Raw genomic sequence first — 18,951 nt, 5'->3', positions numbered from 1 at the left:
ACATGTCCTTATCTTGTACAGAAACAGCTCGATACTTGATACAGTCAGTACAGCAGTGGTGACACCAGAGTCTAAGGTCTATTTCTGCCTAATCTATACAAGGCCCCTGACCTGGGGTTCAGCAGGCTCTGCTACAGACAAGATGTAAATCATTCAATGAAAGTGCACTATTATCCCAGACTTAGCCTTATCTACTGTAAAATGTGTTATGTATTCAGTTTGTCATTCCACCTAAGCTTTCGAACACTAGTTTTAATATGCCACTGTAATAAAGAATAATAGAATTAATAAGACTAGTTTTAAGTTGAGTCCAAAGTTAATAGCCAGACTTGAGAAATGCGTGTTACCTACGCCTACCTAGTATCTACCTGAAAACTTATACATTTTAAAAACCAGTAGCACAAGTGACACGAATACATCTGATACCTGACAATCTAAATACTAACTATTATGTGTTGAATGTGTGTTTTGACCATCGTTATGCCATCTGGGAAAACGTAATAAAATGCCAGTTACAATCTGAGTTCCAACACTTATTTTGCTAGTCAAAATAAATTAGTTATTAAATTGCACTACACAATTTATGGCTCTGTGCAGACCATCTCCAAAGGCTTTTTCATGCCTCTGCATGGGTGACAGGACATATCAGTACAACAGTGAGTACTTATGAGTAACAAGGGACAGCCATCAAACCCCCAGGCACAGAACTGCCCCACACCACAGCAGGGCAGCAGGTCAAGATGGGGGATTCCAGTCAGCATACCACTGGGACAAAACCACCGTCTGTAATGCACTGGGCAACAGAGCACACCAATGAAGAATAAAACGGAAACGTGTTTCAAGTCCTAATTTGTGATTGATGTACTCCAGCAAGACAAAACGGAAAAGTATTTCAATGCAAACTATGACACAAATAAGCAGGCATGTCAGCAGCTGTACATGTGTACTCCGATTGGTTTTCAGAAATTTCATTTCTTGTAGACCATTAATTTTGACACATTCATCTTTCTAAAGTGACCTACATATCGATGGGAACCAATCTACACCATAGCTCTAAATTTTCAAGCATGCTGCTGATACACAGAAAATGTCATGCTATGCCAGGCCAAAGAAATAACAAATAGCGACAATCATTTCTTAAATTTTAACATTCCATACCAACGGTATTGATCGAAAATTCTAAAATTTCAGCAAGGATTTTTGACTCAATATACTAGTGTACCTAATAAACCTCTCAACAAAATTTCATACTCCCACCTGTGTCTTTCTGAGAACCGGATCAGATGGCAAAACAGCATATTTTGACTTAAAGGGCCATAACTCTATTAGTATTAAAAATTATGTTCGAATTCGATCTACAGTAGACCAGATTGAAGTTCTGTAACATTTCTGTCACTTGTCTATTTGAGAACCCTACAGGTCAACGTGGAAAGTGATCATGGAGTTATACTACTGTAGCTTTACTGCAGATGCAAAGGAAGCTGACTCCGTCTGATAACACGCAGCACAACTACTGGGTGTCTCTAGGACACATTGATCCATTCATACATTTTCTGATCCGAATGTCCACCGCAGCGCCTGACTGACGGGTTATCAGTGTGGGGTTTCCTCCAGTGGGATCTGTATTCAGACAGGAGTAAACAGTGAGGGGGCCACACCAACAAAACACGCTTTCAAAGCCCATAAATGGTTTGACAGACGACACAGGACACACCAGCTCCGGAACAATTGAAAAGATTAGCACGATAAAAACGGTACGACCAACTTTTAGCTAGCTCAGCGTCACCCAGCTGACAGATGGGACTCCGCGTAGCGTAAATAAGAAGAGTAGACAAATAATGCGCAACAGGATACGGGGGGGGGGGGGGGGAAGCTTCCTTGTTACTTACCCGACAGCAAAAACACAAGAGGTGATGGAGACGTGAAAACAATGCTGGTTAAATGGACACCGTGATGTGAACGTTACCTGTGCGTCTCCAGCCGGCGTCACGCAGGGGCGCGCGCTACCCGCGTCTGATGAGCAATTAGTTTCACCTGGTCGCTCTTAATAAGAGCATCGCGGTGAAGGGTTAATGTCGCAGGTACGTCACGGTTATGAAGATATTATTAATAAAAAAATAAAAAATAAAAAAAAAGTTTCATAAAAGAATAAACAAACGAACCCCAAGTCATCCCGAATACTTTTACTCCCTAAACATCCCCTTCATATCTGGTACATCTTGATGTGAGTAAAGCACGTGTCAGCGACTCACCAAAATAAAAGTCCGGCAAATGTGATTAACACGCATATTGAGATAGGGAACAATACAATGAATGAAATTACCACAGTTGATGAAAGCTTGAATGCGCTTCCATCATTTAGGTTCCTACAATAATGAAGGAAAAAAAAAAAAAAAAAAAACGGAATTCAAAAGTTAAAAAAAATGTTTTTATCTGGAGAGAACAAACAAGCCTTACTATCAGATTTTATTATTTCAAGTCTGAATGTACAATAATTAAATAATTACACAATCATAAACCATAAGATGTCAGGAAGCGAACCTATGTACACAGTAGAAAGTGCATTGTGTTAACAGAAAGAACATTGACACAGTGAGGAACATTTTAAAGGTTGAGGAAAAGGTGAGACTGTTCTCTTGAGAGGACCATTTTGAATCAGGAATATAAATTAGATATACATTGTTTATTGGTATCATCATATCTGGCATTTTACGACATCCATTTTGATTATACAACTGTGCTTAGTATTAAAGCGAGAATATCAGAAAACCTGTTCCATGACACACCATAAATGTGGTTTCTTAGACACATGCCACTTGAAACATACTTTGCACTAATCCGTTTTGTCAAAGATTAACTCACATTACAGCGGCATTTTAAAGTCCGCCTTGACAGATCTTTATCTCACTGTAAATAAAACCAACACTTGGAGATCCCACATGTCTCTGTTCACGACAAAGAAAATGCAGGACAAATAACTAACGCAATCTTTGTAGCTCATTCCAGTGATCGGTATGAAGATTACGTAGACAGTGCATGAGTTTCAGAAACTGACATGCCAGACCACCAAGTGCATGAGGGAAGATGAATTTACTAGATTACAGTAAGACATGAATGACGTTCCTCATCATTTTTAAGCCATATGGCTGCTGTCCATTAGTTTAGATAAGAGGTGAGACTCCTTGTACAGAAGGCAAGACAATGTTTCCACTGTCATGAAAGAGTGAGGAAAGTGACAGGGTACGAAGCAGCTTGTCTTCTGACGATTTGAACTCTAGAGAAGTAAAGGAAGGATAGATGTGTCCCCTTTTGTATCCACTGCAGTTGAACGTCTTCTCATATTCTTTTTTTTTTTAACTTCGTCTCCCCTTTTACGTCTAATTTCATTTCCTGACGCAAGTGGGCCAGCTGAGACCTCCACAGGCAGCAGTCACAATAATGTAAACGACCGTCTGGAAGAAGAGACATGAAATCAGCTCAGAAGTCAATCCATGGATGACAAGTAAACTGGGGAAATGGTTTTTTTTTGTGAAATAAAATGATAACAGACACACACCGCTGATACAAGCACATGCCATTCGTCACCATTTCTGTCTGTACTCACCAGGAACACCAGCACGATGACAAGAGTCAGCTTAAGGTTCTTCATACACATGGCTCGTGCCAGGTTACGGCTTGTAGTCTTAAATGTGACCGACTAAATGTAACAGAGAGACCATAATGTTAGTGATGACATTTTTTTAAATAAGTTCCCTGGTTAATTATTGCCAGAATTTCAACTTTTATACTGCAAACTACTGAATATCTGAATGCAAATGGCAGAAGAAAGAAAGACTTGGCTCTATACTCACCGAATCAACCAGATTTTCCGTCTTGTCAATAAGCAATTCCAACTTTTCTCCCCGCTGAGCAACCAAGTCTGTATAGTAACACACACACACACACACACACACACACACACACACACACACACACACACACACACACACACACAGACAAAGTCAAAGAATTGTACAGATAAAATCCATCATAATGATATTCTATCAAACAAACATCACAGACATTAAAACTTCAGTACGTCTGAAATTTGTATATTACAATACTGCACAAAAATACAATTCCTAGGGGGTAGAATAACAACAGATATAGTACACTGAAACAATACTGTTGCATTGTATTGTGAAGTACTGAAGAACTTTGCTTTGAATCTAGATTATATCTGACTTGGTGCATCAATTCGTATTGCGCTCCTCGAATTCTTCACCAGCTGCAGAGCAAAAAACAATCCTCCAGCAGCCACCGACATGGTGCTTAACGCGTGACTAGGCCTGTATGAGGCCTTAAATACATAGTATGCAACCTCTGTTGCCCCGAGAACGCTCAGTCACAATCAGGAAGTACTTAAAGCATGCATTCTGTAGTAACTCAGGCAGAATGGTTAATGGCTGAGGTCAAGTTTTAGAATGTGCAGCCTTCTAATAAGACAATACAAATCCAGGATTTTGAATACATCCTACTATGATGACACAATGGGCCACACCTGACTTGGTATGGCAGTGATATGTCTCATCGAGCAAAGTTCATCATCATCATCATCATAAGCCAATCAGAGGTAGGGTGGGTCATGGTGCTGCTACAGTAGAATTTGTAAATTCACTTTCCTAGTCCTCTTTAGTTATTCATACATCGTACCAGAAAGCAAGACATTCTCTTGTTTTGTCTGTTTTCTCTTTTGCCAATCATGACATCCATTCATCTGATCTACTTAAAAGCTGGCATGTGAGTTGCTGGGGGGGCAGCCAGAAAGTAAATATTGTACGCTTAAAAGTCCATCAGCACAGAACAAGGACAGACCCATTTAGAAATGGCCTGTTTAGTACGACTACAGTAGTAGTTCTTGTCAAAGCAGGGATTTACTGTTGTAGGTCACTGAGGTGTTGCAATTTTTAAAAAAGGGATGAGCCTTGATAAAAATCTTTTAATATGTGGGACTATCATTTTTCTTTGAACCTGGTTGTAATGCAGCACTATCTCCAGAGGGTGGTGGTAATACACCTCTAAGATGTTTGCAACTGCTGAGCAGCACTTTGTGAAGAATAGAGTAAAACAACAAAAAACAAGATTTCTCTGTTACATAATGGGTGGTTTCATCCTCTGAGATGATAAGGAGGTGGCGAACTTGGTTCTGTCTCTCCAATTCAAAGATATTTTTGGTCAATTTTCTAATACTTTGAGCTAGCCGCTAACTGGTCACAGGTCTGCAAGACCCAGAAATCTGGTTGGTGGTGGGTCACCAAATACTTATTTTCCACCATAATTTACCAAGAAATTCTTTAAAAATCCCACAATGTCATTTCCACAAGTTTTTTCTCATTTTGTCTCTCATGGTGGACGTATACCTGTGGTGAAAATTACAGACGTTTCTCATCTTTTTAAGTAGGAGAACTTGAACATCAGTGGCTGACTAAATACTTTTTTGCCCCACAAATGTGGAAAAAAAGGGTCCTGTATTGACTGTACAGCCACAAACTGGTGGAACACTGCTCAAAAACACTGATCAGAATCAACGTCCGTCCTGACATAATGACAGGAGTGATTTGCATAGCCTGGCTCTGTTTGCGTGAGAACACTCGCCTCTCCCCGGGAAAGGATATGTTCGTCCACGAGGTGAAGCCACATCCTGTCAGTGAGAGGGTTATGTAGCATGCAAGGCAGGCAATGACAGAAGGGGCTCATTAGAATTTAATGGTTCATGCCATAAAAATGTCAGTAGAGCTCATTTGAGCAACTTTTATATAGCTGAAAGTAAAGACCACAGATCACTTTGGGGCAATACATTTCAAATACAGTGTAGTTGGACGTGTATAATATGGGACCTTTGACATTTACATTGGACTTTGGGGAAGAGGAATGGAACAGAATTTTAAACACAAACATTAAAGTGCATCACTGAATTGTGCCAAAAAAAAGGCGGAAAGTTAGCATATCCACATGGATGTCATGATCATTTCATCAGACTAGTCGCTGTTAAACACCCATGACCTCTGAGGAGTCATTTGACTCCTGGCATTTCTCAGGAATTTTGATCCTACCCTTTCCGAGTATTGAGAGGCCAGACCCCAGAAAGCGTTAGTAGGTTTGTTCTGCCTTAAAGAGGTAATATAGCATCATATTAAACAGAGGTCCTACTATTACTACTACTTACCGATGTTACGAACCATAATGCCCTTCAGGTCATCCACTTGCATCTGAGTCTCAGTGACACGATCGGTTACTCTTGGATCTGAATGGTGTTTCTACAGGCAAACACAGAAAGATAGATGGAAAAAGGGAAATGGAAAAAAGAGGTAGGTATATTTTATGATAGTAAATTTGTAAATGTTTTTATGGAATCAGGGATGGGCATCTCAAGGCACTATTTGACTTTATTTTTCCACTATGGACTTTATGACAGCTGTGGGCATGTTTTTGTTGGTGGTAAAGTAGCACATCTGTTTTAACAGCACCTAGTGGCAATAGTGTGTTATTCAAACAACCATTGTATTACTGCTAACTTCTGGCAGTAATGCTGCATTAAAATTTACTAATTGTAAAATATACTCTGAGAAGTCTGGCCAAGAGCAGGGAGACATACCTTTCCCTTCGTCCCTCCCTCCCTCCAAGTAGAGGGCTGTACACCTAACACCCTATGTTGGTCACACACCAAGGCTTTGAAACCATAGAAATATAAGCCGTCACAGAGCTCTATAGGTGGCTGAATAAGATTACATTTTTGTCATACTCACCATCTGAGCTGCCAGCGTTGAGGAGAACTCACTGTTCATGGCATAAGGCAGTGCTGTTTGTGCTCGGGACCCGTACGTCGTCTGGAAGCGCTTTTTGACTTCACTAAGGAAGCTGAAGGCACGCGACCTTTCAAAGTCCTTAAAGGACAACAAAAAAAATCAAAACTTAATTTTAATTGATATTTTTATATATTAAATATGCATCTCTCAGTATATAACTCTTCCTTCAGTAGTAATATAGTGAATTAATTTCTTTACAATATGGGTTAGAAATGTATTTGGACGCACTAATAACAAATTGACAGGGTGACAGGGTTAGTCAACATAAATTATATTTTCTATTTTTAATATTCATTTAAATAACAGGTTTTTTGCTCCATGTTGCAAAACTCAAGAGCAGATAAGACAGCATCGCCAAATAAGACCTTCTTGATCATCACCACTAAAATAAAAAAAAAAATTGTACAAGTATCCATGCCAATTATATATACTTACATCATCCGTGATACACAGATATATTATTCGGTCATGGCAGACATAATGGAAAAGATAGCTAGAAAAAAGAATAAGGACAAAATATGTCATTACAAGCAAAAACGGAAACAACACAGTTTTATACCACTCTAACACGATAAACAAAACATTGCTTTGTGCTTCTGCGACATGTAATATCACTTGATTACAGTACTTGAAGTTGCTTCCTGCATTGCATCATCTCTAGTTTCTGATATCTGAGTGTTTTGTGATCTAGAGATTTACAAATGTGGTTTGCGTGACAAGCTGGGGCAGTCCACGCTGAATCTCAACATACGAGTTATGCCATCAAAATGTAAGTAAACACATGGGAAATGACTGGTTTCATAGTTATATACAGTGTAATAATCAGTAAAAAGTGAATTCAAACACTTTTTACATTAAGGGTTTAAATAAGTGTGCATAAGACACTGGAGAATCAAACCAAGTCCTCTAGACCAAAATAACCTGCATTATCAACGCTCAGTCAAAACTAAGAATTTCACCATTTAGGACGAAGGGGACATTAGAAGCATTTTTGCCAATGGTAGCTTAATATTGTGTGTGCACAGTTATAGTTGACAGCTGCTGAAGATTTACTTTGAGGGGCAAAAAAAGTTGGATCTAAAGGAAGGTAGGTCTGTCTTATCGCAAGTGAGACGTGAATGTATAAGAAACTGCTCACAAATCCTACCTGCCGTGGCTGTAGGTCAATTTGTTATTCTCTGATGGGATTTTGGCCAATATTTGTTCAGTGACTTCCAGAAAGTTGCCGCCGCACCAGGCATGCTTTGCCAGGATGGTGGTTCCACGAGCCACCACAGCAAACAGGATTGCCATGGAGACAGCAGGTGTTCCGGCTCAGGTCCTACCTGTCAACACATGGCAAACAGTGACTGGTTTCTGATGGGTGAAGACAAGCAATGTGGGCTGCGGAAAGAGGAAATTGCTTAACAGAGACCGACTCTTGAAAAAACAAAACAAAAAAAAAAACGTTCGATTTAACGCCTGCATTTGGCGCAAAAAAATTAAAAGGAAAGTATTTGTGTAAACCTAATACTGGGATAGAATTAAAACGTATTTTAGATGAATACATATTAGCTAATAAAAGATCCAGCTGAGAAATGACAACGAACGAAAGGAAACGTTGGGTGAATAACAACAGGCTAGCTAATGTTGATGTTCAGCGATAGGTGTGTTGTTTGTCGCAATATCAACTGCCGTTGCTACGAAAGCTAATATATTTGAAAGTAAAGCAATTGAAATAACTTTACCTCGATGTGCCAGTGCCTTTAAAAGCAGTTAATTTACCGCAAATCCCAGTATCCAAGGGAATTTCCTCCGCTAGCAAACTAGCTAATCCCTTTCGAGTGACTTCTGATTGCAATTCGCCCAGACCTTCAGACCGGAAACAGATTTTCTTTTCCGCCGGGTTATGTAGTTCATAACACACCATTCACCCACTGTACGCAATGATATTTAGTTGCTAAATGAACTACATTTTAACTTCCTGTTATGCAGCATATTGTCACATGATTCCAAGCATACGCACGTAATGCTAAGATATTATTGCGTTTTTTGGGCTCTGTAGTACGTCTTACAGGAGGTCACCAACGATGGATGGACATGAAAAGATGGATTACTTAAAGTGTAATCGCAAAACGTTACTAACTTTAAACATTGAAACCTCAAAACAATGGGATATATTAACCCGCTAAAACAAAAGTCAGAGTATTAAAACTGTAATTCAGAATTGAGGAGCTGTAAGTTGTGCGAATGGGCAGGTAAACTGATGCACACTGTCACCTAACTTATTATGACATTAGATAATATTGTAACACAGTTTACTGTATGAGAGGACATCCAATCGCATGTATTGCAATAAAATTGACAATTGTACACCTTAGACTGAAACTGTTGTAGAGCCGAGGACTGACTCTCTATATGTTGCCTGTCAGACAAGGAACAGGACTAAAAGAACTGTCTCAGATTCACACACTGTCGGCATGTAAAGCATGGCCGGTGAAGGAGAGAAGAAACCCGTGCTAGAAATGGTAAGAAACCACAATGCCTTGTGTTTATTTGATATTGCACACATCATTTGATTGTATGTTAGTTTACAAGAAGGTATCAACAGAAACAATCCAAAAGCAGCAGTTCGACAACGTCCTCTTCCCCACGTGGGTAGTAGCCAGACAAGCTAGCAAGCAGAAACCAAACCGAACAAAACTCAAAGCTGTTGTCTTTACTGAAAACTAAGCAGTTGTTGTATTTATAAAAATCAGTTTAGATTATTTAACCTGCAGACAATACACGTGCTTGCCTCTTCCAGCGCCGACTCGGTTTCTCCAGTCGGAGGCAGTGTTTTAATAGACTTGAGTGATTCATGGTGTCGCTCATCTGACGCTTGTTGATGTGCATCTCATGAGATGTGGGTCAACAATGTAGAGAGTGTGTGTGTGTGTGTGGGTGCGGTTTCCTTATTGAGTCGAGTGTGTGATGTATTTGGGATGTGTTTAGGTCCAGGCTGATGGGGCTGATGAGGGCTGTGTGACGTTTGTGATGCATGATGAGGACCACACGTTGGGGAACTCGCTTAGATACATGATCATGAAGACGTAAGTGCTTTCTTTCATTTGAGAACATACATGATGAGATCCTGATTGATGCTTGTTTCCTTATGTGGACGCGTTAAAAACATTTTCTCACTTTGAAGTATTAATAAGAGATGTACAATTTGATCCCAAAAGGAGGGGGGTCGTTTTCTATTTACAGCTATCTTTCATTCTTTTGAGTTGCATTAGCACCACTCCCTTAATTTTAATAAAGAACACCCAAGTCATGCTTTGATTGTTCTGTTTTCTGTCAGAGTGGATGTGGAATTTTGCGGGTACACCATCACCCATCCGTCTGAGAGCAAAATCAACTTTCGTATCCAGACTAGAGGTGAGAGACACTCCTCATGTCCTTGTGGCTTCATCTTCTTCATATTCTTCTTCCACTCCAGGCAAATTTCGTACAGATCAAGTGATTCCTGCACTTGATCCATTCGGAGGAATAAGAAAAGCCTGTAAATGAACTTAAGTAACTGTCATGGACGTGCACTCCCCTTGTTCTGGTTCTTTAATCAGTTTTGGACAAAGCGCCTACAGCTAACAGCAGTACCATCACATGAATGGACACTGAATGACTGAAAAAACAATATATTTTGTTTTTGAACATTGCAGAATGATATTATTCCCTTCCGGAGAGAAACATTAATAAGTCCCACGGTACTTTCATTAAGTTTTGTTCCTGTATCGTTTTTGTGTCTTCACTATTCCCCATCATGACCAAAATCAAGATGGGTGGAAAGAACTTCTCTGTGTCAGCTTCTAGAATTCTGCTTCATTTGTTGTCAGTGACACAGTTTTTGTTTTTGATCATGGCCACCCATGGCCACAGTGAGGCACTGAAGCACAGAATGATTACAGAAGTTGTAATCAAATCTATAGTTCTTTTTTGGTGTTTATGTGAAACTTTAAATCTGAGGGGAACATTAGGTGGGTGTGGTGGATAAATTTGATTTAAATAGTTCTAGGTCCTAATATATGTTGGCAATGAAGACAGTAGAAGAGGAATGCAGACTGATATGAACTGGGCTGTTTTGCATTAATGGTGCAACATATCAAACACAGAAATCCATAAAAGCCCTCAATAAAACACAGTTTTAAGATCATAAATTAAAGACAGTTGGACCCTACTGTTTCTTCGTTTAGTTTACTTCCAGTAAGCACATTGCTGTGGAAAAAAGTAAACTTGTTTTAGTGATTGCATTCACAAAAAAATTCAATAGAGTCAATAAGAACATTTTACAGTTGCCGCAGAGCTGAGACAAACTTCCAAAAAATATGACAAAAGTTCTCATCCAACATGAGAAAGGCAGAGGTTGCTTGCAGAGCATTTTGTCCATACTGCAGAATGTTATGACATCAAACTAAGGAAGCATGCAGCAGAATTAATGGGCTGGATTAACACTCTGTGGCCGGTGATCAAATCGTTCAACTTCTTAACCGCACAATGAAATAATTTGGGATCTGCGTCAAAGGGTTTGAAATTTGGGATCTGCGTCAAAGGGTTTGAAATCAAATGAATTAGAAGTAAACACATTTGTTAACGGTATTTAAACAATATTGCACATTTCTGAACAGTGAACACAATCACACTTTCTAGATATGGCAGTCAGAGACTGCTACATCCACCCTTGAATTCAAAATTTTACCCTGGCCCACTTTTATAGGTCAGGGTCATTAAATAAAAGACCTGTGATCCAACATGTAACTGGTGCATTCTATTTGTCATGTTTCAGAGATGTGTACCTAAAAAGTTATAAAAGTAAAAATGTGACCTTGACCTAGTTTTTCAAGGTCAAGGTTGTGATCTAATTTTCCTCTCCTTGCCTCCGTGAATATAACGCCTTTTGTTTCGTCTTTCTATCTTATCCGGTTCCTGAGATATGTGCAAAAATATCTCAGGATAGACTAGAACCAAGGCAGTCACAGACTGCAACATCCCACAACACCCCTGAAATTCAAAATTTTACCCTGACTTACTTTCATAGATCAAAGCTATGCTTTGATCTATGGTCTTACTCTTTTACTCACACTGGGTCTCCCTCGTCTTTCTATCTTATCCGGTTCCTGAGTGTACAAAAATTTAAATTTGACCTTGACCTAGTTTTCTGAAGGTCAAGGTCATCATCTAATTTTCTTCCCCTTTGCTGCCCGAGTAATGCGCTTTTTGTTTCATCTTTCTATCTGCAACGGTTGTGAAGATATTTGGTGGACAGACGAACACACAAACATTGACAATTTACAATACATCACCGCTTCGCAGGATGTAGTAACTGTCTTGTGAACAGGAGTAATTCATAGTAGTCCACTATTTGTGTGAATACATTATTTGTTGTTTCCGTATTATAAAAATAAATAATTCATGAGACATAATTTCTGTAATTTCTACCCACAAAGTAAATCTGTAATAGTCCATGTATTTTGGTGGTAGAAACTGCTTTGGAGGAAACTACTTCTATAGAATTCAAATTCATCTTTTTCTTACAGCCTATTTTTCGCCCATTATCACTGCCATCATCCATTTTCTATAACTTCCTCAGCTGGGTGCAAATTACATTTTTGCACTTCTCATTTTGGTTCATCAACATCCAATGTTTTCTCATTTGTGTGTTCAATCTGGGGGGGAGTTAATAAGGTTGAAACCCTATTTTCTTTTTTCTTTTTTTTTTAGCTAATGAAATAAAATTTCAATGTAAATAGTTGCATACATTATTTCCAAAAGTATTAGCTGTTATCCAGATCATTGAATGCGGGTTTTTCTTTCCCTTCCATGGCAACGGGTGCATAAAATCAAGCAACTAGGTATGCAAGGTACTCCTACCAACATTAATGAGAGAATAGGTTGCTTTTTGGAGCTCAGTGAATTCTAGCATGGTACAATGGTAGGATGCTGCCTGTGCAGTAAGTGACTGTGAAAGTTATTTGCTGTTAAATATATCTCGATGAACAGCAACTCATGAGATGACGAGTCAGATAAAATCACAGGTCAGGGTCAGTGAATGCTGATGCACAGAAGTGGCCACCTTTCTCAATAGCTACAGACCTCCAAATATCACTTCATCTTCAGATTAGTTCACGGACAGTGTGGAGAAAGTTTCACGGGTTGGTTTTCTATGACCAGGCTGATGCATTCAAGTCTTGCATCACCAAGTGCAATACTAAGTGTTGGATGCAGTGGCATGACAAATCATGTTTCTCCTTCTGGCAGTCTGATAGACAAGCCTGGGTGTGGCAGCTGCCAAGAGAACGGAACTTGTCTGACTGCGTTTTGCCAAATGTAGAGTTTGGTGTTCTGGGGATTAAGTTGTCTGGTTGTTTTTCAGGATTTGGACTTGGCCTCTTAGTTCCAGTGAAAGTAACTCGGAATGCTATCAAGACACTTTGGGCAATTTCATGCTCCCAACATTTCGCCAACAGTTTGGAGATGGCCTCTTCCTGTTCCAATGTGAGTGTACACTTGTGCACAGAGAAAGGCCCATAAGACATGGCTGAGTGAGTTTGGTGTTGGACTGGCCTAAACAGTGCCCTGACTTTAACCCAACAGAACACCTGTGGGATGAGTTAGACTGGAGACTCCAAGCCTGACCTCATCCAACATTAATGTCTGGCCTTAAAACAAACTGCCCCTCTGGAAGAAGAGTTGAAGCTGTTAAAGCTGTAATAGGTGGACTGACCCCATATTAAATCCTATGGTCTAGAATGGATGTCTCTGAAGTTCATGTGTTTGTAAAAGCAGGCGATACAGTGCACGTTGTAGATTTCTTGGAATGGGTTTTGTCGACCTGTTGCTTGATTCTTTGAGTAACTACAGCTGCGTCTCAGTTAAGGGGCCTCATCCTTTCAAGGCCACACTGAGCTGTGAAATGAAACCATCTGGTCTATAAAGAACTTAGTGTCACTGCCTCTTCCTGTCCACTTGCTCGGGGGGCTTGGGTCCAGCTGGATGGGTAATTTCCAGGCTAAATGCTGTTTAGTAGAAGTACTAGTAGGCAAAGCAGTGGACTATAAATTATAAAAGTTGTTGTAATTGAAACTGGTCTACCCACGCTTTGTTTCAGGGGGGCTTCCAGCCACAGAACCGCTGCGTAGAGGCCTGAATGAGCTCACTGATGTCTGCCAACATGTTCTCAACACCTTTCAGGTAAGACACCATGTCTGTTTGTTCCAGTGACTGATAACCAGGCCATAGTTCAAGTTCAGACAACAATCCATTAAAAAACAATAATGGAACAGGTCAGCTATTTTTTCTGAGGCTGGCTAACGTCTGACGTGTCTGTGCAGCAAGGGTTACCAGTTAGAAGTTCTTTTTCTAAACTGACTAAAGCCTCTCAGAAAAGATAACCCGTTCTGACTTTTGTCATCAAAACTGATTTGAACCTGCAAAACATGGCCGGATCAGTAGGGATACTGTGGTCTTACCGGGGTTGTACTGCTGCTTTGAGGACATCAGCATAATGGCTGTCCTCAAAGAGCCAGATATAAGTTATAAATATAACTAAATGGAACTCCTTGAAATGTAAAATAAATATAACTACTGTACTCCTTAATGTTAAATAACTTAATTTATTACTTATTCAACTTACAAACATTAAAGTTGCGGAGAAAAAGTATGTTTGCTTGTTGCTCTGTTATAACATGAATCCTTTTGATTTGTCAGGTTATGAAACCCACAGAACTCCATCAATCAAGGATCAAACTATCAAATAGAATAAAGAAAAATAACAACAAACACAAATCGAGACATTAACTTGGTTCGAAATGTTTTTTTGTCAAATGGTGGCGCAGTGGGTAGCGTTCTCCGGCTTCCTCCCACCTCCAAAAACATTCGCTTTCAGGTTAATTGGCCGTTTCCAAATCGCCCGTAGGTGTGAGTGTGTGCGGGTTTGTCTGTCTCCGTGTGGCTCTGCGATGCACTGGCGTAGCACCTGGAGTTTCCCCCCGCCTCACGCCCTCACGTTTTGACTGATTTATAATCTCACATCAAACACTGCTGCAGTGCTCTTTGCTTATCCAAGCGCTTCAAGATGTATGGCTTCACTACATCGCAGATTTTTAGTAGGTAGTCACGTGATACTGTAAGCGCATGCTATTGGCTGACGGCATCCGTGTTTGTGTGTGCTGCGTTCTTAGAGTCACGGATAGAAGGTGGTTTAATATCAATATGGGGAGGGTTCATAAACATTTAAATTATCGTAAATCATAAAATAGTTTGTTGCTATATTGCAGAATTTTGTTTTTTGCGGGTGGTCCTGGAACGCATTAACTGCAAGCAACGGGGAAACTGTATTTTGTCTTAGTCGGATGGATAGATATATACGTACTTACTTACTCACCTAATTACTTACTGTAAGCCCCTCTGTTTACATAAAGAGCACATACTGGCATCCTGATGATGTTATGTTTGGTTTATGGTCTGATCAGTCTCAATCCCTTCGTGATCACAAATATCACCAGATGTCACAGGAAGCTAAGCAATCAATCAACTTTTATTTATATAGCGCTTAATCATATCTGAAGACATGTCAAAGCGCTTTACAGATAGAAAGCCAACAATGCCCTCCAGAGCAAGCATTAGCGACGGTGGCGGGGAAAAAATCCCTCATTGAGGAAGAAACTCCGGGCAGGACCCAGGCTCTGGAGGGCGGTCATCCGCCTTGACCTGTTGGTTGGGAAATAGAAATACATTGGGGAAAGACATAGGTCAAGTAAAAGAGACGGCGAGAGAGAGAGTGTGGCAGATTTGAGTTTCATGTCCATAGTGGATCTCTGCTGATGGGCCCACCAATCTACAAGCTGGTGTGGAACAAAGAGAGCATTGTGGTGTTTGGGAGAGTACATGATGTACATGAATAAACACCGGCCTCAAAGACACTTTTTTTTTTTATCTTCAGTTTGTAATGTAATTCTTTTTGAGAACGTATTTTTAGATAAACAGGTAAAGGTTCGTTGCACAGCTTTTCCACATTAAGCTAATTTGTTTTAATATAGAAAATCAACTTTTCCCACTGAATATGGGAGAGAGATGTATGTGGAAGCACATACTAAGCACATACTATGTGGTTCTATCTTTAAGTGATTGTTGAGCTCAATGCTAAAAGAGCATTTCAATTAATTTCTGAGGTTGTTGTTTTCACTGGAGTGAAGTGAATTGATTTACAAAGAATTTTTTTCAGACGAGGGTATTCTATTAAGTTTTTCTGTTTGTCCTGTGTTGACACTGTATTTCTGTCACTTCGAATTAATTCAGACTTTCAGAAATTTCACTCTTGATAATGTTTCCATTTATTGAGGTGGTACCGCAGAAGAATCCCTGGTTTGTCTGACTGGCTCCGTCATCTGGGCGCATGATTAGGGGAAGCAGCCGGCGCTGGGCTTGACTGCACACTCCTCCACATTGTCTCAGCTCCACTTCTGACTGCATGCGCTGTCTTCTTTTTCAGGCCCGAGTTAGTGAGTTCAAAGAGAGGCAGGAAGAGCCCATGGACTGAAGAGCGTCATGTGACCGTGAAGCCGTCGGTCACAGCGAGCTCAAACCGATGAACCTGTTAGTAATAAGATGGGTTTGAACACGTTCAACGATTGTACAGTTTTATTTGTGTGTTGGAATTTCCTCATGCTGTATTATAAATGTTAGCGATCCAATGTTTGTTATTTCTGAATGCTTTGAAATGATTAAGAAAATAAATTTTAATTAATACAGGATGTTGAATTGCGTTCAGCCGTGTTTGTGCAGATAGCATCCAAATGAAAACTCCCAACCCTCTCCCCAAAGGCTCTCAGGTCACTGCTGAGGCCTTACGGCTCATGTAACCCTATGTGGAGGGCATCCAAAGTCGTCCGTCTTGTTCACTCTCATGAAGGCAAGACGTTCACCAATCATCTCGTCATCGGTCACTTATCCCGAATCCTGGTCTCTGGGTGGAGGCCGGGTACTCCCTGGACAAGTCGCCTGTTTATTGCAGGGCTTATCTGTTTCTCAAACACCAAACGGTCCTAATCTGCCATTTGAAGCTGCGTTCGATGAAAGTGTAAAATGAGTTAATCTCAGAGGAATGTGGCTTCAAGGTCGTGAAAGCAGAGATGACAAATGAAGGGTGGTGAGTGTAAATAATGAGGTTAGGGTTAATTGAAGTAAATTGCATCCCTGTGTCAGTCACATGTTCATGCTTGGCTGTAGGTCCTGAATGGAGGCCGAGTCGGCTCGTGTTGACAAAGAGCAGGGCTGTGGAAAAAAGGGAACTCTCCAGCTCTCATTTTTGTGAGCCTCTCAAACTAACGTGTGTCTATTCTTCAGAAAAAAATATGAGCAAAGGAAACTTCATTGAACACAGAATATACGTTTTAAATGATGCATGCATTCATCAAACCAAAAAAGGTTGTCTAAAATCAACTGGGGCTGTGTGAAAGAGTTGAAGCTAAAGACAAAGATCCTGGGGTTAAGCGTAAGTCTCAGTGGATCTAAAGGAATGAAAGTGTTGGAGTAGACTAGTCCCAAGTCACGACCTCAGCCTGACAGTTTGTGTGATAAGACCTGATAAGATCAGTTCACGCTCACAATCCCTCCAACAAGTCTGAACTACAGCAGCGCTAGGAGTGGGCCAAAGCCTCACCACAGAAATTATGTTTTTACTTCATAAAATCATATTCATTTAAAACTTGAATTTTCTGGTCATTTAAATTACATTTGATGTTCTGAAATCTGACACATTAGTTTGAGAAACAAAATAGATGAAACCAGGGGTGTGTTTATAGATAAATAGAATTATTTTTAGGAAAAAATGCTTCTTGGATATAAAGGAGTTTTTCTCAAATGTCGGTATGCTACATATGAAGCTCAGTACGGCACGAAAATGACAACCTGTGTTGTAGCTTTACAAATTATAACAAATTTACTTTGGCATATCCTTCTTCCTCAGAAAAATCAGAACACATGAAAGTACAGCAAAACTCCTCTAATTGTACAGAACTGAATTGAATTTGAAACAGAAAATGTTGTTAAAGATTATTAAAAGATATTAAGTGTTGACTCCAGACGTGTTTTTTTCACAGAAAATCAGTTTTTCCACATCAGTAATTCTGCTTGATGTGGTTTCATTAAAAATGTCATAACTAAACCTCAAAATTCTTTTTTCATCAGTGACTGATGTGAACTCATGACAAGTAGGTTTTCCAGAATGAACAGAAATGTCTCCAAATTAAAATAAATATGTTCTACACTGCAGCAGTGTATGTGTTTAACCTCAGGGTTCAATTTTGGTGTCGGTAGAATTTGGAAAAGAACAAAATTCAAAAAGTTTCTAGGGAAAACATTCCCCTCTTATTTCTTCTTTTGTCATGGACATTGAGCCTCAGGAGATCTTAATTATAATTATAGTCATTATGATAAAATAACTGAATGAACAAGTTGAAGATTTGATCAACTGTTACTTTCACAAACTTGTCCCTGCCGTCTGATGTCAATGTTCCGATTATATCTAACCAGGAAGGAAAATTAACATTTCAACTTCCTCTGAAAAAGCGTCTTTTCTGCAAAGCCCAACCATGAAACCCAAACACTTTGGCAGGTTGTTGCGAGGATGTGCTGATGTGAAGTTAACAACATTTACATGTATGGGCCGGAGTCAGTTTGCCTCAAGGGGGGTGTAACAGCCTGCACAGCATACCGCACCAGATGCCATCTGACCATTCATTTGGATAATTTGGATATTGTGTTTGTCTTCCAGCCCTATTTCATGAGATTTGAAATAGGGCTGTAATCAAGGACCAAAAATGAAAGCCCAGACACGACACACACAAAACTCCATGTGATGTCACATTTTTCCCATAAACCAATTTCAGCCTGTTCTTCAAACAAAACTCTTGAGCTGTACATTTAAGCATGATGGATTTCTAACATTATGATTTTTTTTTTAAGTATAGCTGTGACCTCTCCTTGACATTATTTGTTATCAAAGGTTGCACGAGCTCCACACTCATGATTCAGTCACTGCCCAGTCTGCCCCCCAGGTACTCTGCATATACTGAATTACATTTGATGATGT

The 18,951-nt window shown here is 39.8% G+C and overlaps 2 protein-coding genes across 3 annotated transcripts; one reads left to right on the top strand and one right to left on the bottom strand.

Annotated features, from left to right (window-relative positions):
• Nucleotides 1-2,185: 2,185 nt before the first annotated feature.
• Nucleotides 2,186-8,715, bottom strand: sybl1 (synaptobrevin-like 1). The gene is made up of 8 exons (XM_068324988.1): nucleotides 8,573-8,715; nucleotides 7,993-8,170; nucleotides 7,281-7,338; nucleotides 6,786-6,923; nucleotides 6,206-6,296; nucleotides 3,852-3,919; nucleotides 3,605-3,697; nucleotides 2,186-3,452 (listed from the first exon to the last, which is right to left on the bottom strand). Exons 2-8 carry the CDS (start codon nucleotides 8,136-8,138, stop codon nucleotides 3,384-3,386), a joined length of 663 nt encoding a protein of 220 aa, XP_068181089.1. The 5' UTR covers nucleotides 8,139-8,170; nucleotides 8,573-8,715; the 3' UTR covers nucleotides 2,186-3,383.
• Nucleotides 8,716-9,256: 541 nt separating this feature from the next.
• polr1d (RNA polymerase I and III subunit D) lies at nucleotides 9,257-17,888 on the top strand. 2 transcript variants are annotated; one of them, XM_068324990.1, is made up of 5 exons: nucleotides 9,257-9,352; nucleotides 9,819-9,916; nucleotides 10,168-10,244; nucleotides 13,969-14,051; nucleotides 16,351-17,888. In XM_068324990.1, the coding sequence occupies exons 1-5, from the start codon at nucleotides 9,314-9,316 to the stop codon at nucleotides 16,396-16,398; spliced, it is 345 nt and encodes a 114-aa protein (XP_068181091.1). In that variant the 5' UTR covers nucleotides 9,257-9,313; the 3' UTR covers nucleotides 16,399-17,888. The 2 variants fall into 2 exon arrangements, with proteins under 2 accessions (XP_068181091.1, XP_068181092.1); XM_068324991.1 differs by lacking the exon at nucleotides 16,351-17,888 and adding an exon at nucleotides 16,201-16,344.
• Nucleotides 17,889-18,951: the final 1,063 nt, after the last annotated feature.

The sequence above is a fragment of the Antennarius striatus genome, chromosome 10 (genome assembly GCF_040054535.1).
Source record: "Antennarius striatus isolate MH-2024 chromosome 10, ASM4005453v1, whole genome shotgun sequence".
NCBI lineage: Eukaryota > Metazoa > Chordata > Actinopteri > Lophiiformes > Antennariidae > Antennarius > Antennarius striatus.
Note: the sequence above shows the minus strand (reverse complement) of the source record. Positions and strands in the feature narration are given on the sequence as shown.

What these genes read in the sequence shown, in the direction of transcription:
- sybl1 (XM_068324988.1), bottom strand. Translation starts at nt 8,138, where the DNA reads ATGGCAATCCTGTTTGCTGTGGTGGCTCGTGGAACCACCATCCTGGCA. An exon ending in ATCTGTGTATCACGGATGAT is followed by an intron (nt 6,924 to 7,280) that starts GTAAGTATATAT and finishes TTGTCCTTTAAG; the next exon opens with GACTTTGAAAGGTCGCGTGC. An exon ending in CGGAAAATCTGGTTGATTCG is followed by an intron (nt 3,698 to 3,851) that starts GTGAGTATAGAG and finishes TGTTACATTTAG; the next exon opens with TCGGTCACATTTAAGACTAC.
- polr1d (XM_068324990.1), top strand. Translation starts at nt 9,314, where the DNA reads ATGGCCGGTGAAGGAGAGAAGAAACCCGTGCTAGAAATG. An exon ending in AGAAACCCGTGCTAGAAATG is followed by an intron (nt 9,353 to 9,818) that starts GTAAGAAACCAC and finishes GGATGTGTTTAG; the next exon opens with GTCCAGGCTGATGGGGCTGA. An exon ending in CTTTCGTATCCAGACTAGAG is followed by an intron (nt 10,245 to 13,968) that starts GTGAGAGACACT and finishes GCTTTGTTTCAG; the next exon opens with GGGGGCTTCCAGCCACAGAA.